Genomic DNA, 18229 nt, shown 5'->3' with positions numbered 1-18229 from the left:
GATCCGCATTGGTGATTGGGACTCAGAATGACACAAAAAAAATATATATATGTATACTCCGTGTTGGCAACAGTAGGTATTTTATGCGTAACTTTTTAAACATCTATGTTATGTAAGATTATGAATGTATGCTTATGTATGTAGAAGAATGATGCAGGGAGGTACATAGCGAGTCAAGATAAAATAAGTCGTTCACGTCATGGTAATAATGTGTATAGTTTTGATGAGAACAAACTTGGTACGCTTAAGTGTGGCGAAATGCCCTTTAGGTGCAGGTTGTTCTTAAAATCTGGCTTCAGCAAACTTGGTACGCTTAAGTGTGGCGAAATGCCCTTTAAGTGCACGTTGTTCTTAATATTAGGTCAACTCGGTCTCTTAAGTGCGGCAAGTCCCTTTAAGTGCGAGTGACGGAATATGTAATTATAGGAAATCGTGACGTGAGCTACTGTTATCTGACAAGAGCAGTAAAACGGTAGATAAGTTAGGTATCTAACAAATATTCCATGTTTCAGTATTTTATCCAGACTCGTGGGGTGCTTGGGGCAAGCACCATGCAGAATGGCCGTGTTGGCAACCCCGATGTTGATTAGTCGATTAGCGCCATCTATGGAACGACGAATGAATGACTAGAAAAATGGAGGGGCCGGGTGACGTTCCGAGGTTATAAAACTGGGCGACACTGGCCGGCGGCCTCCTATTTTTCCGACTGAACTGGACTTGAGCTGTGTCTTTTGTGTAATATTAGATTAATAAATAAAAGAAGTCCAAATTATACTGTTTTCTTACTGAATATTACAATAGTTGTTTACACTTATGTGTTTTAATTATGATAATAGCCGCGTAAACTTAAAACGATTGATCTTTTTTTCCAAATACTAACTCTCTCAGACGATGCGAGATCGAGGTCGTTATTGCAGAAAAACAAAAGGAAAATAACTATTACAAAATTGATTTAAGAAATAATATAGGCGGTGTTATTGTTAAAAGTAAAAAGCAATTTCTTCCAGGCAACTGTAAGTAATTAAAAATAACCAAGGCATCTGTTTGGCACAGGCCTCCGTTCAATTAACCGGAGGAGCATTCTCCACCACGTTCCTCCACTGCGGGTTCGTGGTGGTGTTACCGTTCGTCAATAGCCGGGACCAACGACTTAACGTTACTCAAACATTATTTTATAATCTGTTTAGCATTTATTTAGATACGGTCACGAGCATTAATATGTTTACAATTTGGTACCTTGTCACATTAACTTTTTTGACAAATTGAACTGTAAGTCTCACTAAATGTCAAATATGTTAGTGCAACAGAGTCCTAAAGTGGGTACATTGTATTGCTCATGACTGTACTCACCCTCATTCATTACATTACACCTACATGTAGAACAGATAAACATACACTTATAAAATCTATAATAATATTATATACCTACTTAGTACAAATATTGGATATTCATAAAAACGTTGTTCGTTTGAACGTTACATATCTATTTATCTTTCTATCTAGCGTTTACATATGAATTAGCATACTGTGAATAAACAATAAATAGTAAAAAACGAAATTGGCCTGTAACACAGGGTGTTAGTGTCATCGTAACGAATACAGAGGGGGAAGATACAGAGTTAATATCAAATGGATTTTTCCGTCACAAAATTAATGTTGCTTTTTTAGTTTTTTTAAATAATTTTCAATTCTTTACTTTTGCAATGGAAAATTCCACTTGACACTGCCTACATTAACGATATGGCCAAACGTTGATTGAAATATCATTAAACGTTGACGTTTCAAAGATATGGTCAACTTAAGTTGGCTATTTCATGAAATATGACCATTTCAGGAAATGGTCGAACACACTATGAAATGTTCAATTTTAAGGTATGGCCACGACGGACACACCCTCTGTATAGTATACCGTATAATAATAAGATTAAAAATAATTAAATAAAAAATCATCATCATCATCACCAGCCCATTAACGTCCCCACTGCTGGGGCACGGGCCTTCCCTATGGATGGATAGGGAGATCGGGCCTTAAACCACCACGCGGGCCCAATGCGGATTGGTGGTTATTAACGACTGCTAATGCAGCCGGGACCAACGGCTTAACGTGCCTTCCGAAGCACGGAGGAGCTACAGAAAACATTTTTAAATAAAAAATATTTTCCCATAATTCGGGAATTTTTCGGGTGTTTATTTTATTTTCCCATATTTTCCCGATATTTTTTCTTTCCCACCCAATTTTTTCTTTCCCTGCCCATCACTAAGTATACGTTATACCGGCGTGAAGTTGTGTTATGTTATGAGTGTGATGTTTTTCAACGTAAAGACACACATAAGCTCACGACTATATTCCAATTGAGGTAGTCAGAGATCGTAAGATCAACTGAGTACCTACCCACACCTCACCGAGCTTTCTCTTAGACCAACGTGATAGGTGGCGAGCCGCATCGCTGACTAATCATTTTCGAACCCACTATGTTAGTGGGTTCTAACATCTAACAGCCTCCGTGGTCTAACAGCCTCCGTGGTCTAGTGGTTAGAGCGTCAGGCTCACGATCTGGAGGTCCGGGTTCGATTCCCGATGGGGACATTGTCGAAATCACTTTGTGAGACTGTCCTTTGTTTGGAAAGGACTTTTCAGGCTTGAATCACCTGATTGTCCGAAAAAGTAAGATGATTCCGTGCTTCGGAGGGCACGTTAAGCCGTTGGTCCTGGCTATTAGCCGTAAAAACACCTCCACCAACCCGCAGTGGAGCAGCGTGGTGGGGTATGCTCCATACCCCCTCTGGTTGATTGAGGGGAGGCCTGTGCCCAGCAGTGGGACGTATATAGGCTGTTAATGTAAATGTTAGTGAAAAATGCACAATAAAAATATAAATTAAAATCCTTCCTACATAATATCAGCAGTATCATAATCTTATTTTGTCCAAATTCTGAACTCTACAATCCACTTCTCGCCGTTCAAAAACACCTAATGAGCAATTAAATCCGACCAAATTCCGGACAAAACTTTCAAGTTTACGCTACATAAGCCGAGGAACTGTCAAACGGGTATCAAACTCAAATTAATATGACATGTCCAAGGTCTCCCGATAGGGCTTCTTGGGCGGGCGGGGACTCCGTAGCGTGCCGGACAGAAGTTAGTACTACCGTAGTCAACGTAGGAAGTGGCCGTGTGGTGGCTTTGACCGTACGACGCAAACCGAAAACGCGCGCGTAAAAGTTAACCGTGACATTGAAGATTCAAAATTAGTTTTAAACTGGGAACCTCTTTTGTTATTTGGTAAGTATCATGTCTAGTGTGTACTATTATACCTATTATTAGATGCAGGAATGTTATGCTCGCAGTTTTGTGTTGTAACTGAAACGCGCGCGTAAACGTTATATTGTTCTCCTCGTTACTATTATTATGTCAATTTCATATTAAGTATATTTTATTGTCACTTAATCATACTAAGTAGAGATGTAACACTTTCTGTCTCTACCGTACTTAGTGAAGTTGGTATCTAATATTAGGTAGGTATTTGTTTATATCAACAAAATAGCAACATACATCATTTTTATTTGTAATTAACTCAAAATATCAAGCGAGAATATGATACATCTATTACGTTAAGTGGCAGGTTAATGAAAAGATAAAAATAAAAACTTATGGATAAGAGAAGTGATGATATTTCACTTTTATTTACGTAAAAATAACAGTAAAACATCTCTACAATAAATTCCCTGTTAATTTTGTACCATACACAATAAATACCAGTACTTACCAATAAAAAAACAGTGAATTATTTACACATTTATAGAAGTAGTATCGATGATAGATAGAAATTCTATTGTAATTGTGAATGCAGTGTGTACCTGTAATTGAGGCACATATACAAAAAATAACTTAAGAATTTAATGTTGTAACTTTACACTATGTGTACTGTTGGTATCATGAAATATTCAATATTCTTAAAGGAAATAAACAATAAAAATATGGAATAAAAAGAAATATAATAATACCGGAATTATTGAAGGCCATTATAATTTGCCAAAAACAAATGAATATCCACAGGTTCCGTCCAGTCTATAATAGGATTATAGTTGTAACTCGTAGTCTGTCATTCACTTAATTACCTATTATCAACAGTATCAAAGATAAAATAGTCAATAAACCGTTGATTACTAGATAACATCTCTGTTTACGTACCTTATTTACTGTCCATTGTTCCGCGTTTAGGCTGAATACTAAGACTTTAGGCAAGTACCTATGTCATGTATTTTTTTGACGTGATTTATTGTAGATTTGCCACAGTACTTTAAATACTTGGCTGGACAAATGGGGACCGCTGAGGGCTCTCACCCGGTACAAAATTTAAGACAACAGGCCTGAGGGTGCACAGTTGGGCGCGAACCTCGTCTCAGGCGTCGTCTGAGAGGAAGAATATAATAATTATAATATGAATATAATTTGAAAGAATTAATCGACTATAGTGGTTCGATAGCGTTTGTTTTTATAGCACTTATTTATCCGCTCTTAGGAAAACTCTGCTTCGGCGTCGGCTTAATGACGATACATAGATCGAAAGAATTTCGCATGAACAGGGGGAGGACGCAGTGGGGTAATGGTTAACACACTCGTCCCCGCTTGACAAGAGACGGGTTCAAGTACCGTCCGAGTGAGATTTTTATTCGATTTAAAATTAACCTATGTCATGTTATTTATTATCACAGACATTTATTACACTTGATATGAACAGTGATTTCCCGTTCCCGGTAATATCCCCAAGGTGGGAATGTCGCAAAATCCCGTCTTAGTGAGTACTTGCGTCCTAAAAGAAATCCCCGTGCAAAACTCTTGTAGTTTCTGAGATTTCGTGATGAGTGAGTGAGTCAGTCAGTGATCTTGCACATTATATAATGTTGATTTGAAATGGGTAGGTAGCCTGTCACAATAGGGTACCTATTTGACTGGGTCTATTCCCTCAATCAGCGCTTATCGCTATCGACCCATTAGAGTCGATTACTTCTTTCAAATATTCTCCCTCTCAGACGACGCCCTGAGCCGAGGTTCGCGCCCAACTGGGCACCCTCAGGCCTGTTGTCTTGAATTTTTTACCGGGTGAGAGCCCTCAGCGCTCCTCATATGTTCGGCCAAGTAGTTAATGCCATCAACGGGAAATCTACAATAAGTCACGTCAAAAAAAAACAGGCTGAGTCTAAGACAAATTATAAAATTTGCATCTAGAAATAGAGGCCAGTCTAATATGACCAGCGATGTGCCGTTCCGGGAAATGTTTCCACTTTGGAAAATATCTTAAAACTTATGTGAAAAGAAGTTTATTACATGACTTTTAGGTAGATAAGATCAGAGTACAAGAAAGAACAATTTGAAAAAAAAGCAGCCAGTGTCCTTGCTAATAAAGAGTTTTTTCAACGGGAACGTACCCACTTTGGGAACATTCTTGTTGTATCAAGGGTGTCTCATCTGATTGGGCAACTAATTTGTTCAACAATCGAATTCCGAACAATTTCTCGCTGGTGCTGCAAGCACGGGATCCTAGCCTAATGAGATAGAACCCTAAAATTGGGACGAGACACAGTTTAACCTCCTTAGGCCGAGATTTCCAGACACAATAGTTAACTAATGGGGTTTGGATTTTAAAAGGACTTTCGGTCTTACGACTTTAAAACTTTCTGGGGGGTTAAAATGGCCACATCGAAGCAATTCATCTAAGACAGCAATATTGCAATTTGACATTTGCGCATATAAAAGTAAGTGCGCAATGCAAACAAATGTCAAATAGCAATATTGCTTTCTTAGATGAATTGCTTCGATGTGGCCGTTTTAACCCCCTGTGCTTTTTCTATACTCGGAGAGAAGTATTTGAAATTTTTGGCGAATCTGATTTGCACCTTTTGCTATTGTCAATAAGACATTTTTGAGGAGCTCCGTGGCGCAGCGGTAAACGTGCTCGGTCTGCGATTGTTGAAGTCGCAAAGGCCGGTCATAGGATGGGTGACCACAAAAAAAAAGTTTTTATCTCGAGCTCCTCCATGCTTCGGAAGGCACGTTAAGCCGCTGGTCCCGGCTGCATTAGCAGTCGTTAATAACCATCAATCCGCACTGGGCCCGGGTGATGGTTTAAGGCCCGATCTCCCTATCCATCCATAGGGAAGGCCCGTGCCCCAGCAGTGGGGACGATAATGGGCTGATGATGATGATGATGATTTTAGCAAAATAGTGCAAATACGTCAGTTTGCAAATACAGCCACGACATAACAAATAAGCAAAACACAAAGAACGCATGTCAGATCCGCTCTACATTTCCGACTGAAACACGCAAACGTTAATTTAATTTCAGAAATTGACTCCGTTTATACAGAACTGTCACAATGAGGTCAAACTATTAATTTACCTAAATATTCATATCATGTCGTAAAAAGAGGATTAAAACAATTGTTGTGACACCTCGTGACTTCATCATTGTTGGCCTACGCAGAAACTTACGTCTGTAATTCCCAATGGGGAGGGTAGAGCCACTACCAATTAAAGATAACTTGCAGCCACTTTTGAAGCGAACTCCCTATAAAGTTCGCTTTCGCCATCTTTAGGTATCTGAGCTGCACCTTATGGTGAAAGGAGATAAGCCCATTGACAAAAAATGTGTACTTACTGAAAATGATAATGGTAGGTATATTTATTTACCTGAGTGAGAGTGTGTTATAAAATGAAAAGGTAACTTTACTCTTATTTCATTTTTACATAAATAATCATTTACGGATATTCATTTATGTCTTCGATAGATAGAATCTAATCAAAGTAACCTACGTACTAAAGCTTAATATTTCGATATGTTTTTTTTAATGCGTAAGCATTCAAGAGAAGGAGAAGAAGAGCCCCTTAAAACAAATAAAATCTTCTCTTTGGTATATGCAATTTCCAATATTTTGCCATTAATTATACTTATAATGCGGAATACACACACGAAGGAAATAATATTGGTAAGTAAATATTATTTATTATAGATGTAAAATAATGAAGCATTGTATTTTATTTGAATACACTTTGCAAGTAAGTAAAATTTAATATTTACACGCATATTTATAATGAGGAACAGTGATGTATCCAGTAATTCATATTTATACGGTTATTAATGTCGATGCAGACATCCATTGTTTAAATTATAGACGTAAATGTCTTCCATATACTATATCCAGCGCAACAGAATATGTCCACCTTAGGTATATAAAAACATATTTTAGGGGTGAATATTCACATCACTGAAAGGGTTAAGTAAGTACAAATTGACATTGAAAATTCTCTGAAAGGAAAAGGTCCTGGGAATCCACTGACTAAAAACTTGAGAAACAAAATCTACCCTTCCAGCAGACACCTCCTCATTTTATGTTAAGTTATACTTACTTGTCATTTTCTGATCCGCAAAAAAGGATAAGCACGAATGATTGACAGCTGTTAATTTTACATTGAATGAGGGAATTAATTAATAACCCGAGCGAATCAAATAGGCATCTCTCTAACATGCAACCTTACGATACTGCTGTCTTACTTAATTCTGTTGGGTTATTGGCCAATGTAAAATTTGAAAAGGTTTGTTTTTTGTGTGTCTCATAAATTTTGCTTGTCAATTACGCGTTCCTTTCATTTTATGCGGTTTTATATTACAGGTATAACTTAAAATAAAATTAGACAGTTTGTACTGAAATAGTCACGATTATATCTATTTTGCCAAGGAAACAAACATGTAAGAATGACTACGGTCGGAAATCTATTAGAAGATTTAGTAATTTAACTGACTTTGTATTTATCTATTTTTTATATGCTTACTATCACACGTTAATAAGATCTTCAGTTTTAATAAGCTACCAACGCCTGTTATCGAACAATATCAGCTTTTATCTATCTTATCAAAATCCAATCACTGAGAGTACTTAATTAACAATCGCTATCTACTAGTTTTATTGTTAACACGCTTTTTATAGTACATGTAATTAACAGCTGTTAATTACACATTCATTATACATCCATGCTTTGGAAGCCACGTTAAGCCTTTGGTCCCGGTTTCTACTTACTGATATGTAAATAGTCGTTATATTAGCCATGTCAGGGGCCTTTGGCTGCTCAATACGGCTGGCTGGGTTGATGGGGTTGGTAATCGACCTCACAACTCACACGACAGATGAAGATTATACATAATTTACATAAACAAGTTTATGATGTAAGTTCCGGATTAAATACATCCACAAATTGTCGGTAACTTTTAACTAACCAGTCTATATATCTATTTAGCCTGTTTCCACCCACTGCAAAGTATCAGCCTCGTCTCTTTCCGGTCTTGCTGAATTTTGAAGTCTTTGAGATATGTTGATGATAATCAGACTCATTTATTGCGTTCCATAATAAATAGTACAAGGTTGGCAATATAAGGTGATTGGGCACAGCAATTTTAAAAGTGCAGCTCCATATTTTTTATGATCTTGATTTTTTTGAATTATTTTTTTCCCGGTAATAAATTGAGACCACAGTTTTTTACACGGATTGAAACTAGCGTGTTTATTGCGTGGTTTTGTTAACAAAAGTCACATCCGAATGTGATCCTCCAAACAAGGCGCTTAAGTACATGGTTTTCACTGATATTTTCTTTACCCGCATCCCAGCAGTGCGTTAACACTAGCACTTCGTTTTTAACCGAAACTATATTCAAATATTGTAATAACAAAACTCGTTTTGATTGTTTTGGCACGCAGCCGAGCTATAATCGAATGTCGCCTAGGTATATGCGCCACAGAAATACTTTACACCAATATTACCGAAACACCGCTGAAATATTGCCAGTAAATGTGTTTACGATACGGTTGTATACTAACGTTTTGCCTTTTATTATTCGTAAATGGTTTTACATACCATAACGGCCTCCACGGTCTAAGCTATCGATACATGTAGGTACCTAGTTCACGGAGCGCGCATAGCTGATTTGGTTACGTTATAAACATATAAATAAGAACTGTATATCCTGGAACAGTGAAACCTGTATACCTAATGAAGTGAAGCAGCAATTTAGTATGTGGAATCACTTACCCAACGTCTCGAATCCAGGTTTTAAAAAACACATCTCTCACAAAGGGAAACAGTCATAATTTCAGTTGTTTACTTTATGGATAACTGATATCGTGGTTGCTAGGATATATATAGGAAAGTGAGAATACTATGGAAGGATAATGAATGAGACGTAAGGCAGTTATAAAAAGTAAGAAAGGCGAGTCGATGGTGCGATGTCGGTCGGGTTAGAGGATTTTGTTAATATAAGAAGTAAAGATATTTAAAATATTCCGTGTTATTTCTATATCCCACATATATACACCTATTTCGTCGGACTTGAACATAGTTGGCGATGAATGTGTGAATATACTACCTAAACTACCTATACACTGTCTACCCTTCAGAGGGACAGGCGTGTTGTTGTGTATTGCACAATTATAATTGTGACAGTAACCTGTTCGATCCGTATAAGGTATCAGGATCTCATTATAAACGTACTGTAATAATTAGCTTAATTTGCGTCCTCTCGTTAGAAGATCTTGTTAGCGTTTTGACATTAATCACTTGTCACATAAACAATTAATAGTGTGTTGTGGGTGGAACCATTTAGGTGTGTTTATGTATACCTACATAAGTTAATACATAAACTTGCCTTCACACCTCATGGGACAGACGAAGCTAGGTAAGAGTTAGTATCATAAAAATCCAAACACTTACTAGATTCGATTAATTCTTTCAACTATAAGTAATGCTCTCAGATGACGTCCTGAGCCGAGGTTCGCGTCCAACTGGGCTCAGGCTTGTCTTAATTTTTTATCGGGTACAAAACGGGTTTACTGATGTAAGTTAGTAGTCGCTACATGAGCCATGTCAGGGGTCTTTGACGGCTCAATGGTAACCCTGACACTAGGGTTGACGGGGTTGGTAATCCACTTCACAGCCCACATGATGGAAAAAGACCGGGTGAGAGCCCTCAGCACTCCTCATTTGTCCGGCCAAGTAGTTAATGCCATTTGCGTCAAATCTACCTGTCACGTAAAAAAGACAATACTTATATAAGTAACTCTAGCTAACGGCCTTAAACATAAACTCTTGACTAGTAACTTATCCATTACGATGAAATATTCACCAGCGAACACTGTTCTGTGAAATCGCTATCGATTGTTTAAGTGGTTCAATCAAAGCCAATCATATTCGGTTCACGTTACAATCATGGTCTATTTCATGCTTACCGTGTAAATATTTTCGCTATGAGTAAGTAGGTATATAAAACGCATCACCTCCCTAGTTACCTATCCCGTTTTTCACCGGATTCGCTTCCCTAACCTGAAGATTTGACAGGTCCCGTTTTTTATAGAAGAGACTGCCTGTCTGACCTTCCAACCCGCGAAGGGAAAACCAGCCCAATACAAGTTAGACCACCTCCGAAAATGCATTTCTCGGAAATGTGGGGTTCCTCATTATGTTTTCCTTCACCGCTGACTACGTGATAATCATTTATGATCCAAACATTAATTCGACAATCATTGGTTTAGACCTGTGCTGGATTCGAACCTGCGACCTCAAAGTGAGAGGCAAGCTTTCTACCACGGGCCCTAAAGTATATAAAACTATGTCTTATAATACCAAAAACAACTTTCTCTCTCTTTCATATAGTTCTCTTCGAAAGGCTATTGACAAATACGGGTGCCAATACATGGGTGGTTTCAGTATTTTATAAACACTTACCTAAAACCAGCATCAGTCATCAATAACATAACATGTAGGTACTGACATATGTGGGGTTAAAAAGGCCATTCAACCTAAAAGCAATATTGCTATTGGACATTTGTTTACATGCGCAAACGTAAAATTGCAATATTGCTTTTTTAAGATGAATCGCTTCAATGTTGCCTTTTTAAACCCCCCTGATATTCGTTAAAATAATTATCATGAACCGTAGGATATAACAGGCATCAAAATACTCATATTAAACAATGAGATTTAAATTCAGAAATAACTTATGCCGATTAAATAATTCATTATTTTAAATGCGCAATATGTCGTCACGGGGTCATATGCCTGAGATAACCCGCTATACTTAATAGTTAAATATTTAGTGAAAATGTATCACATGACTTTATCTACTGCGATAAAAGTTTATTTATGTTGCATTAATGAGCGGCGGAATAAACATTAAGATAAATTTCACATGATGTTTTTGACAAAGTCACTGTTTGTGTTTTCTACGAATACGGTGGCGACCATTCGAATGTCTATGACGATACTAAAATATTTATTTTCTTATTCTTATATAAACGCTTAGATAAAAGTAGTTATCTTTATATTTATCTTTCACCATCAGCACGTGTTTAATAAAATAAGCATATCCTAATAATACACAATAAATAATACCTAAATAAAATGATAATAATAAATATGTACTTATTACACAACCTCCGGGGTCTAGTGGTTAGAGCGTTAATCTCACAATATGAAGGTCCGGGTTCGATTCTCGGGGTCATTGGCGAAATTACTTTGTAAGATTGTCCTTTGTTTAGCACGGACATTGCTGATTGTCCGAAAAAGTAAGATGATACCGTGCTTCGGAGGGCACGTCAAGCCGTTGTTCCCCATAGCCATAAAACACCTCCACCAATCCGTAGTGGAGCAGCGTGGTGGAGTATGATTGACGGGAGGCCTGTGCTCAGCAGTGGGACGTATATACGTGGACTGTTTATGTTATGTAAGTATGGTAATACACAACAGACCACGTTACGTGTTACATTAACACATACCTACCTATATATACTTTATATTTACTTTTTATATCTTATAAACATATTTACATTTAGAAAGACATGCAAATACTTACGTCGTCAATAAATTATGGTGCCTAATAGCCAAAAGCTTTTGAAGCGAACGCTCTATGATAGTAATAAAAACAATACTTCAAAACAACATCTTTAAAAACAACTCTCAGGGCCCTTTCTCACTAGGATACCATGGTTGCGCAACCAGAGCAAACAACAAAAAAGTAGGTATAGAGTAGTATAAAACCCATTTTCACGGGGTCCGCTTACCTAACCTGAAGATTTGACAGGTCCGGTTTAATTTACAGAAACGATTGCCTGTCTGATCTTCCAACCCGAAGGGAAAACCAGCCCAATACAGGTTTGGTTACATACCTCCGAAAATGCATTTCATGGAAATGTGGGTTTCCTCACGATGTTTTCCTTCACCGCAGAGCACTTTTTAATATGTAGTAAGGACAAATTGCTCTTCAAATTGTTCTTTCTTGTAAGTATTCTGATTCTGTCTGCCTAAAGGTTAGGTAATATATATCATCATCACTACATAGTATAAAACAAAGTCTCTTTTTCTGTCCCTATATCCCTAAGTACGCTTAAATCTTTAAAACTACGCAACGGATTTTGATGCGGTTTTTTTAATAGATAGAGTGATTGAAGAGGAAGGTTTATGTGTATAATAATAAATAAATAAATAACATCCATTAAATAGTGGAGAAATTACTGTTATTTTAGAGGTTTTTAATGTGATGTCGTAAATAATTTCATTTTTTCCTCAGCATTGCACCCGAGCGCAGCCAAAGCGGGTCGCTAGTTTAGGTAATATAGTTCTTCTCAGAAAACTTTCGCGCCTTTTTACTGGCCAATCTTCCGGTGTATGGCATATCAGTGGTTGTAGCATTTCATCGAAGGTTAACGTACAGTCATGAGCAATATCATGTACCCACTTTAGAACCCTGTCGCACTATCACATTTGACATTTTATGAGACTTACGGTTTAATGTGTCAAAAAAGTTAATGTGACATGGTTTCAGAGTATATACATATTAGTACTCGTGACCGTACAGTATGCATGGTCGATCCCTGCGATACTACACTATGCGATCGATAGTGAATAGAATCGGCCTATAGAATATACCATGGCCTATAGAATGTACCTACGCTTAATCACAAAATCAATTCGATGCAATTTATCAACTCGATCGAACACAGGTGACAAGCGATGCGGTACTTTGCAGGATCCAATTTTCAATAGCAGAATAGAAAGTATCGAACCAATAAGTAATAGTACATGGTCAATAATTCAAATATTTTCCAGTTCAATCCCAAATCTCAGTCAAGTACTGTATATGCCCTTACGTTAGTCTTCTTCTATCGTGTGGGTTGTAAGGTGGATTACCAACCCCCATCAACCCTGGTATCAGGGTTACTATTGAGCCCCTGACATGGCTCACGTAACGACTACTTACTTACATCAGTAAGTAGTAACCGGGACCAATAGCTTAACATGCCTTCCGAAGCACGGATCATCTTACTTTCGGACAATCAGGTGATCAGCCTGTAATGTACTAACCAAACTAGGGATCACAAAGTGATTTTTGTGATATGTCTCCACCGGGATTTAAACCCGGGACTTCCGGATCGTGAGCCTAACGCTCAACCCGCTGAGCTACGGAGGCCGTTACGTTAGTTAACTAAACCTAGTACTTACGTGCAGTCTAGGCAGTCTAAGTAGATACTAGGTAGTCTATAATCTAAATTATTCCTCATCAGGCAACAAGTAATTTAAAGTCCCCAGCTCATCTCCTGAAACTCGATCAAACTCGTGCGAACATTTTCGCACTGCCGAAACACCCGGACCCGGGTGAAACCTATCCCGGGTATCCCGGTTAATGCAATTACCGGGTGATAATCCGGTTACCAGCCGCCCATCAACCCCCAATTAACCCACCCATCTTCATTTCACCATCCAGCCAGGTCTACATTAGAATTCTCTACGTTATTTTAACGCATAGATAACTTGCAATAGAATACAAACTCCTCAGACAAACAAAGTAACAAAAAGTTGCCTTATTCCTAAGCGGCAATCTTTACCAAGTCATTTTCGTTACATTACTTAAGTAGGTAAGTACATCATAAGAAAACGAAGTTTGCATATACACCATTTCTCAATAATGCATTTGCTATAGTCTCCATCCATCCCACCTCCAAAAGAAAAATCACAATATTCAAATAAATTCATGGAAAACTTGTCAGTCGTGTCCTAAAAATTGAGTTCAAAGATGTACTTTTCCTTAATGTCATTATTTAGACTTGAAAATCCTTCATCGTCACTAATTTAAGAGCCACGCTCTTGTCGGTGTAGCATACTCCATGCTACTTTTTAGGAAAAAATAGGGCAGTGGGTTCCCTCTTGCCTTCCGCAGTACTCTGTCTGACGCGAGTGGGATGTCGCCCATAGTAGTCTATTTCAATGCCGTACTAGCACTCCTGCCCTCTGCCTCCGAATACTGACAGTTACTGCCCTCTGTCAGGTTCCAGGTTACAGTCCTGTGACTTGCCCCTTCCGTCCTTCATTTCCGTACCGAGTTCGTCTTCACCTGTATCCCTGGGCAAGGGTTCTACATTAAACGTTACCCCATAGTAAACTAAAACTCTTTAAAAATCCACAAATATGTGAATTCAAGACAACATGCGACGCCTTCTCACTATTTGGTTATGTCCATAATAAGGTTAAAAGTCAATTCGACATGGCTATTAAATGAACTATATTAGCATGCGAATATCTCCAATTGATAAAATATCTCATACAATGCATAGAAAACTCATGCATGATAAAAGTGATAACAATCTACGCGGCCATTTGCATTTAAATAACTGTAATATGCAATGTTTTAATACGAGTAAGTACCCTAGTTTTACCTACATTGATAAGCCGTTCATTGCCCGACCGTACAAATTGTTTTCTTCGCAAATATTTTCTTAATAATTACTGTCGTAATTACAAAGATAACTTTACTGTTAGATTCTTATTCTTACATAAAGAGATGATTAAAGTCGTAAATACTACTTTAAATTGAATTCCTACTCGATATAAAGATAAAAGGTAGCTTACACAATAAAATTCTTCATTTTCTCGGTCGACATTGAAGTGAACTCTCGTGGTACTGAGACAATAGGTAATAACTTCAGCAAATTGTTTCCAGTGTAAGTCTTTCTACAAATATAACGTCCACTAAAGTTTCTTGACATCATTTAAAGCATTGGATTCTCAAATGGATTGTGGCAAGACTAATAAACTATTTTTCGTTGTGTCCTCTGCAACATAACGGACTGTCTACATGGGTAGTAAGTACCTGTTCATAATATCCAATTGGGTATTAGACTGGGTCAAAGATAAACCCCTTACAAAATGCTAATATAGAAATAGAAGCCAGTTTTAGAGATCAAAAATCAATCAGATAGGTACCTTATTTCTTTTTCACTTACTTATTAGAATTTATCAATAAGTACGAAGACGAAGTTTGACCGCTTTTATTAGATGACGTACATAACATACATACATAAACTCACGCCCGTAATCCCTAATGGGGTGGGCAGAACCACAAATATTCAAAGACAACTTGCAGCCATTGTTGATACGATGTCGTAAGCTGGATATGATGAACCTTATGGTGATAAGGGATCAGCCTATCGCCCATAACATTAATCCATCATGTTAGAGGACACAATCCCTCTGTCGGTTTTTACGACATGCCCGGAAAGTCAAGCAGCTGAACGTTTTCTATGTTTTTTATTTGCTCCGAGAACAGCATAGAAGATTTCCATTCAAATTGTATAGAAACAAAATACTTTGACGTTCGTAAAAACAATCTCATTTGAATAAGTTGTCACACAATAGTAGTCTATTTGGAGGATTCGAGCGTGAACACAAATTTTCTTCAAGTCCAGAAGCTAGGGATTTGTAATTCTGCCCGTAAAGACGGGCGTGAGTTTATGTATGTATGTTGAATGGAAATAGTGCGGTAACACGTCATCTAATAACAACTCATTTTAAAACCAAACCCCATTGATTAACAAGTTTTGGGCCGATACTATTTAGTTTGCCATCGACACGATAAGAAGAACTATTGTGTCTGGAAATCTAGACCTTTCGACGATAGTAAAAGTAACGTACTTATAAAAACAAGGATAATAAAAATACTTTATCGACCACACAGGACACATAGTAAACAGACAAGCAAAAATGAGGACAGGCAAAACAAGCGAAATCGGGTTTTGACTAAAATATACCTACGATTTAAGTTCACCTCCTGTTTCCAACCGTAATTATAAAATATTTTTTATAACAACTAACAGTTTTTATATTTTTAATACTTTTCGAGATCACATAACACCAAAATTCTAGACTGGCTCAAATTACATAGGCATTATTCTGTCAATCTTCCTATTTGCGTTGCGTCTTGTGACTGTTTGGGTAGACTTCTCCGGTTTATTCAGAAAGATTACAAAATACGGTGCAGTTACGTATCTCAGTAGTCCCTTTTCGAATAGCAGAGCAAGAGGTTCGTTATTTAGTGTATAATTCGGTGATTTCTTGTGAAATGTACATCTATTTGCCGTCGATTTTCGTTTTGCTTTGCTCTATCATCGTCTTGAAGAGAGTGAAAGGACATAAGGTTATTTGTTTTAATATTTCTTCCCGAATTAAGAAATTCCCAGTGGATTAAAAAGGTCACATTGAAGCAATTCATCTAAAAATCAAATATTGCTATTTACGTTTGTTGACATTGCAAATATAAAAATATTGCTTTTTAGATGAATTGTTTCAATACATGTCTCTTTTAGACCCTCTGGCAAACTAACGATTGATGAATATCGAGGAAGGAAGAGAAGTGTGTCATAATCGCAGCAAATGGAATTCCATAATCTCTGCTTGCTAAGGACTCTATAGTCCCGAGATATGGACAAAAACAAATGACAAACGTAACAATTATTTATTTATTTATTAATTCGGAAAAACTGCAGTTGCTCATAGTAAGTGTTAGCAGATTAATCCTCCACATAATATAAGGGTTAATAATTCTGCCAATTTTTTTTTTGTTTAAGTAAGTGAAGATGCGGCCTAAGGTGCTACACACTTGCGTAATAAATGCTATTTTCTTATAGTTTTGTGATTTCGTGATTGTTATGAAGGGGAAGTACAACCTATGTCTTTCCATTCTTATCTTCTTCACTTCTTCCAGGATTGCTGAGGTTGGTACTCCACCACACGATAAAGCTGTCCTTATAAGGATTAATGGATTCTGTTTTTTCCTCCATAGACCAGAATGGGCAGCATAATCAGCTACGTGTACTACGGCGGCGACCCGGACGTGGTCAACCCGGTGTCAGGACTGTCCCGGAGAGAGGTCCACCTAGTCCAGAAGTCTTGGGCACCAGTCACCACCAACCTCATACCGAACGGCATAGAACTACTTAAACGGTAAGTCTTCTAACTGGAACAAATAGTGTTTCTATTATCTTAAATGAGACCAGGAAACGGTCAGTGGGAAGACCAACGGACCGGTGGTGGGATGACATTGTTCTTCTTTCTTGATGAGGCTGGTATTCTACCTCACAACCCACACGATAAGAAGATGCCATTGTTGCAACGGCGGGAAGGTTGTGGATGAACTTAGCGCAGGATCGGAAAGAGTGATGCAAAATGGAGGAGGCCTATGCCCAACAGTGGGATGATGCGGGCCGATGATGATGATGACCCTCGGAAATCATCGCATTTCCGAATATAAACCAACGCTACTTAACAGCAGAACTAATTACTTCTGCATTTAAATTCCGATAAACGATAAATCTGACAATATTTACAGTGCCTGTACACGTAATTTCGATGGCACATTTAACTAAAAAGATTGCATCTAGAAGAAAAAGGTACGCTAATGCACCACCGAAATTAAAAAAAAAACAACAAAGTGATTCTGTCTTTCGTGCGTGGTACCTACTAGATTTATTGTTTTTTTTTTATTATTTATGGCTGCATTGTTCAGAAATGATGATTCTCACAACGCAACACAAAGTTATACTAAATATTAAAATAGAGTTTTGATCGTTTACGTTAAAATACTCGATGAATAGTCCTAAAATTACTACTTACTGAACTACTACGGAACTACTTACATTATCAAACATGGCTGGAATTTGTCTTCCGCTTACCTATGACTCTACCCACTTCATGACGGATTACAGGTAATAAAATAAGTGCGTAAATACGATAATAATTTCCATAGAATTCCGGTATTTGTGGTATCAGTAATCTCTCTGTCAGTTAAATTCGGGATCGTTCCCGTGAACATAATATATCGACACGCTCCGAGTGACATCCGGAAATTAATTAACGGC

General features: G+C 37.6%; 1 protein-coding gene across 4 annotated transcripts in view; it reads left to right on the top strand.

Annotated features, from left to right (window-relative positions):
• The window catches only part of LOC126368984 (globin), a 168125-nt gene that overhangs the window by 135833 nt on the left and 14063 nt on the right, over positions 1-18229 (top strand). Inside the window, exons 2-3 of one of the 4 annotated variants that reach the window (XM_050013262.1) lie at positions 16434-16509; positions 17155-17315. In XM_050013262.1, coding sequence (XP_049869219.1) covers positions 16435-16509; positions 17155-17315 — 236 coding nt within the window. In that variant the 5' untranslated portion in view covers position 16434. Of the gene's footprint in view, positions 1-3130; positions 3282-14989; positions 15010-16398; positions 16510-17154; positions 17316-18229 lie in introns of those variants that run through there. The other 3 variants (XM_050013263.1, XM_050013264.1, XM_050013261.1) reach the window with 3 other exon arrangements.

The sequence above is a fragment of the Pectinophora gossypiella genome, chromosome 8 (genome assembly GCF_024362695.1).
Source record: "Pectinophora gossypiella chromosome 8, ilPecGoss1.1, whole genome shotgun sequence".
NCBI lineage: Eukaryota > Metazoa > Arthropoda > Insecta > Lepidoptera > Gelechiidae > Pectinophora > Pectinophora gossypiella.
Note: the sequence above shows the minus strand (reverse complement) of the source record. Positions and strands in the feature narration are given on the sequence as shown.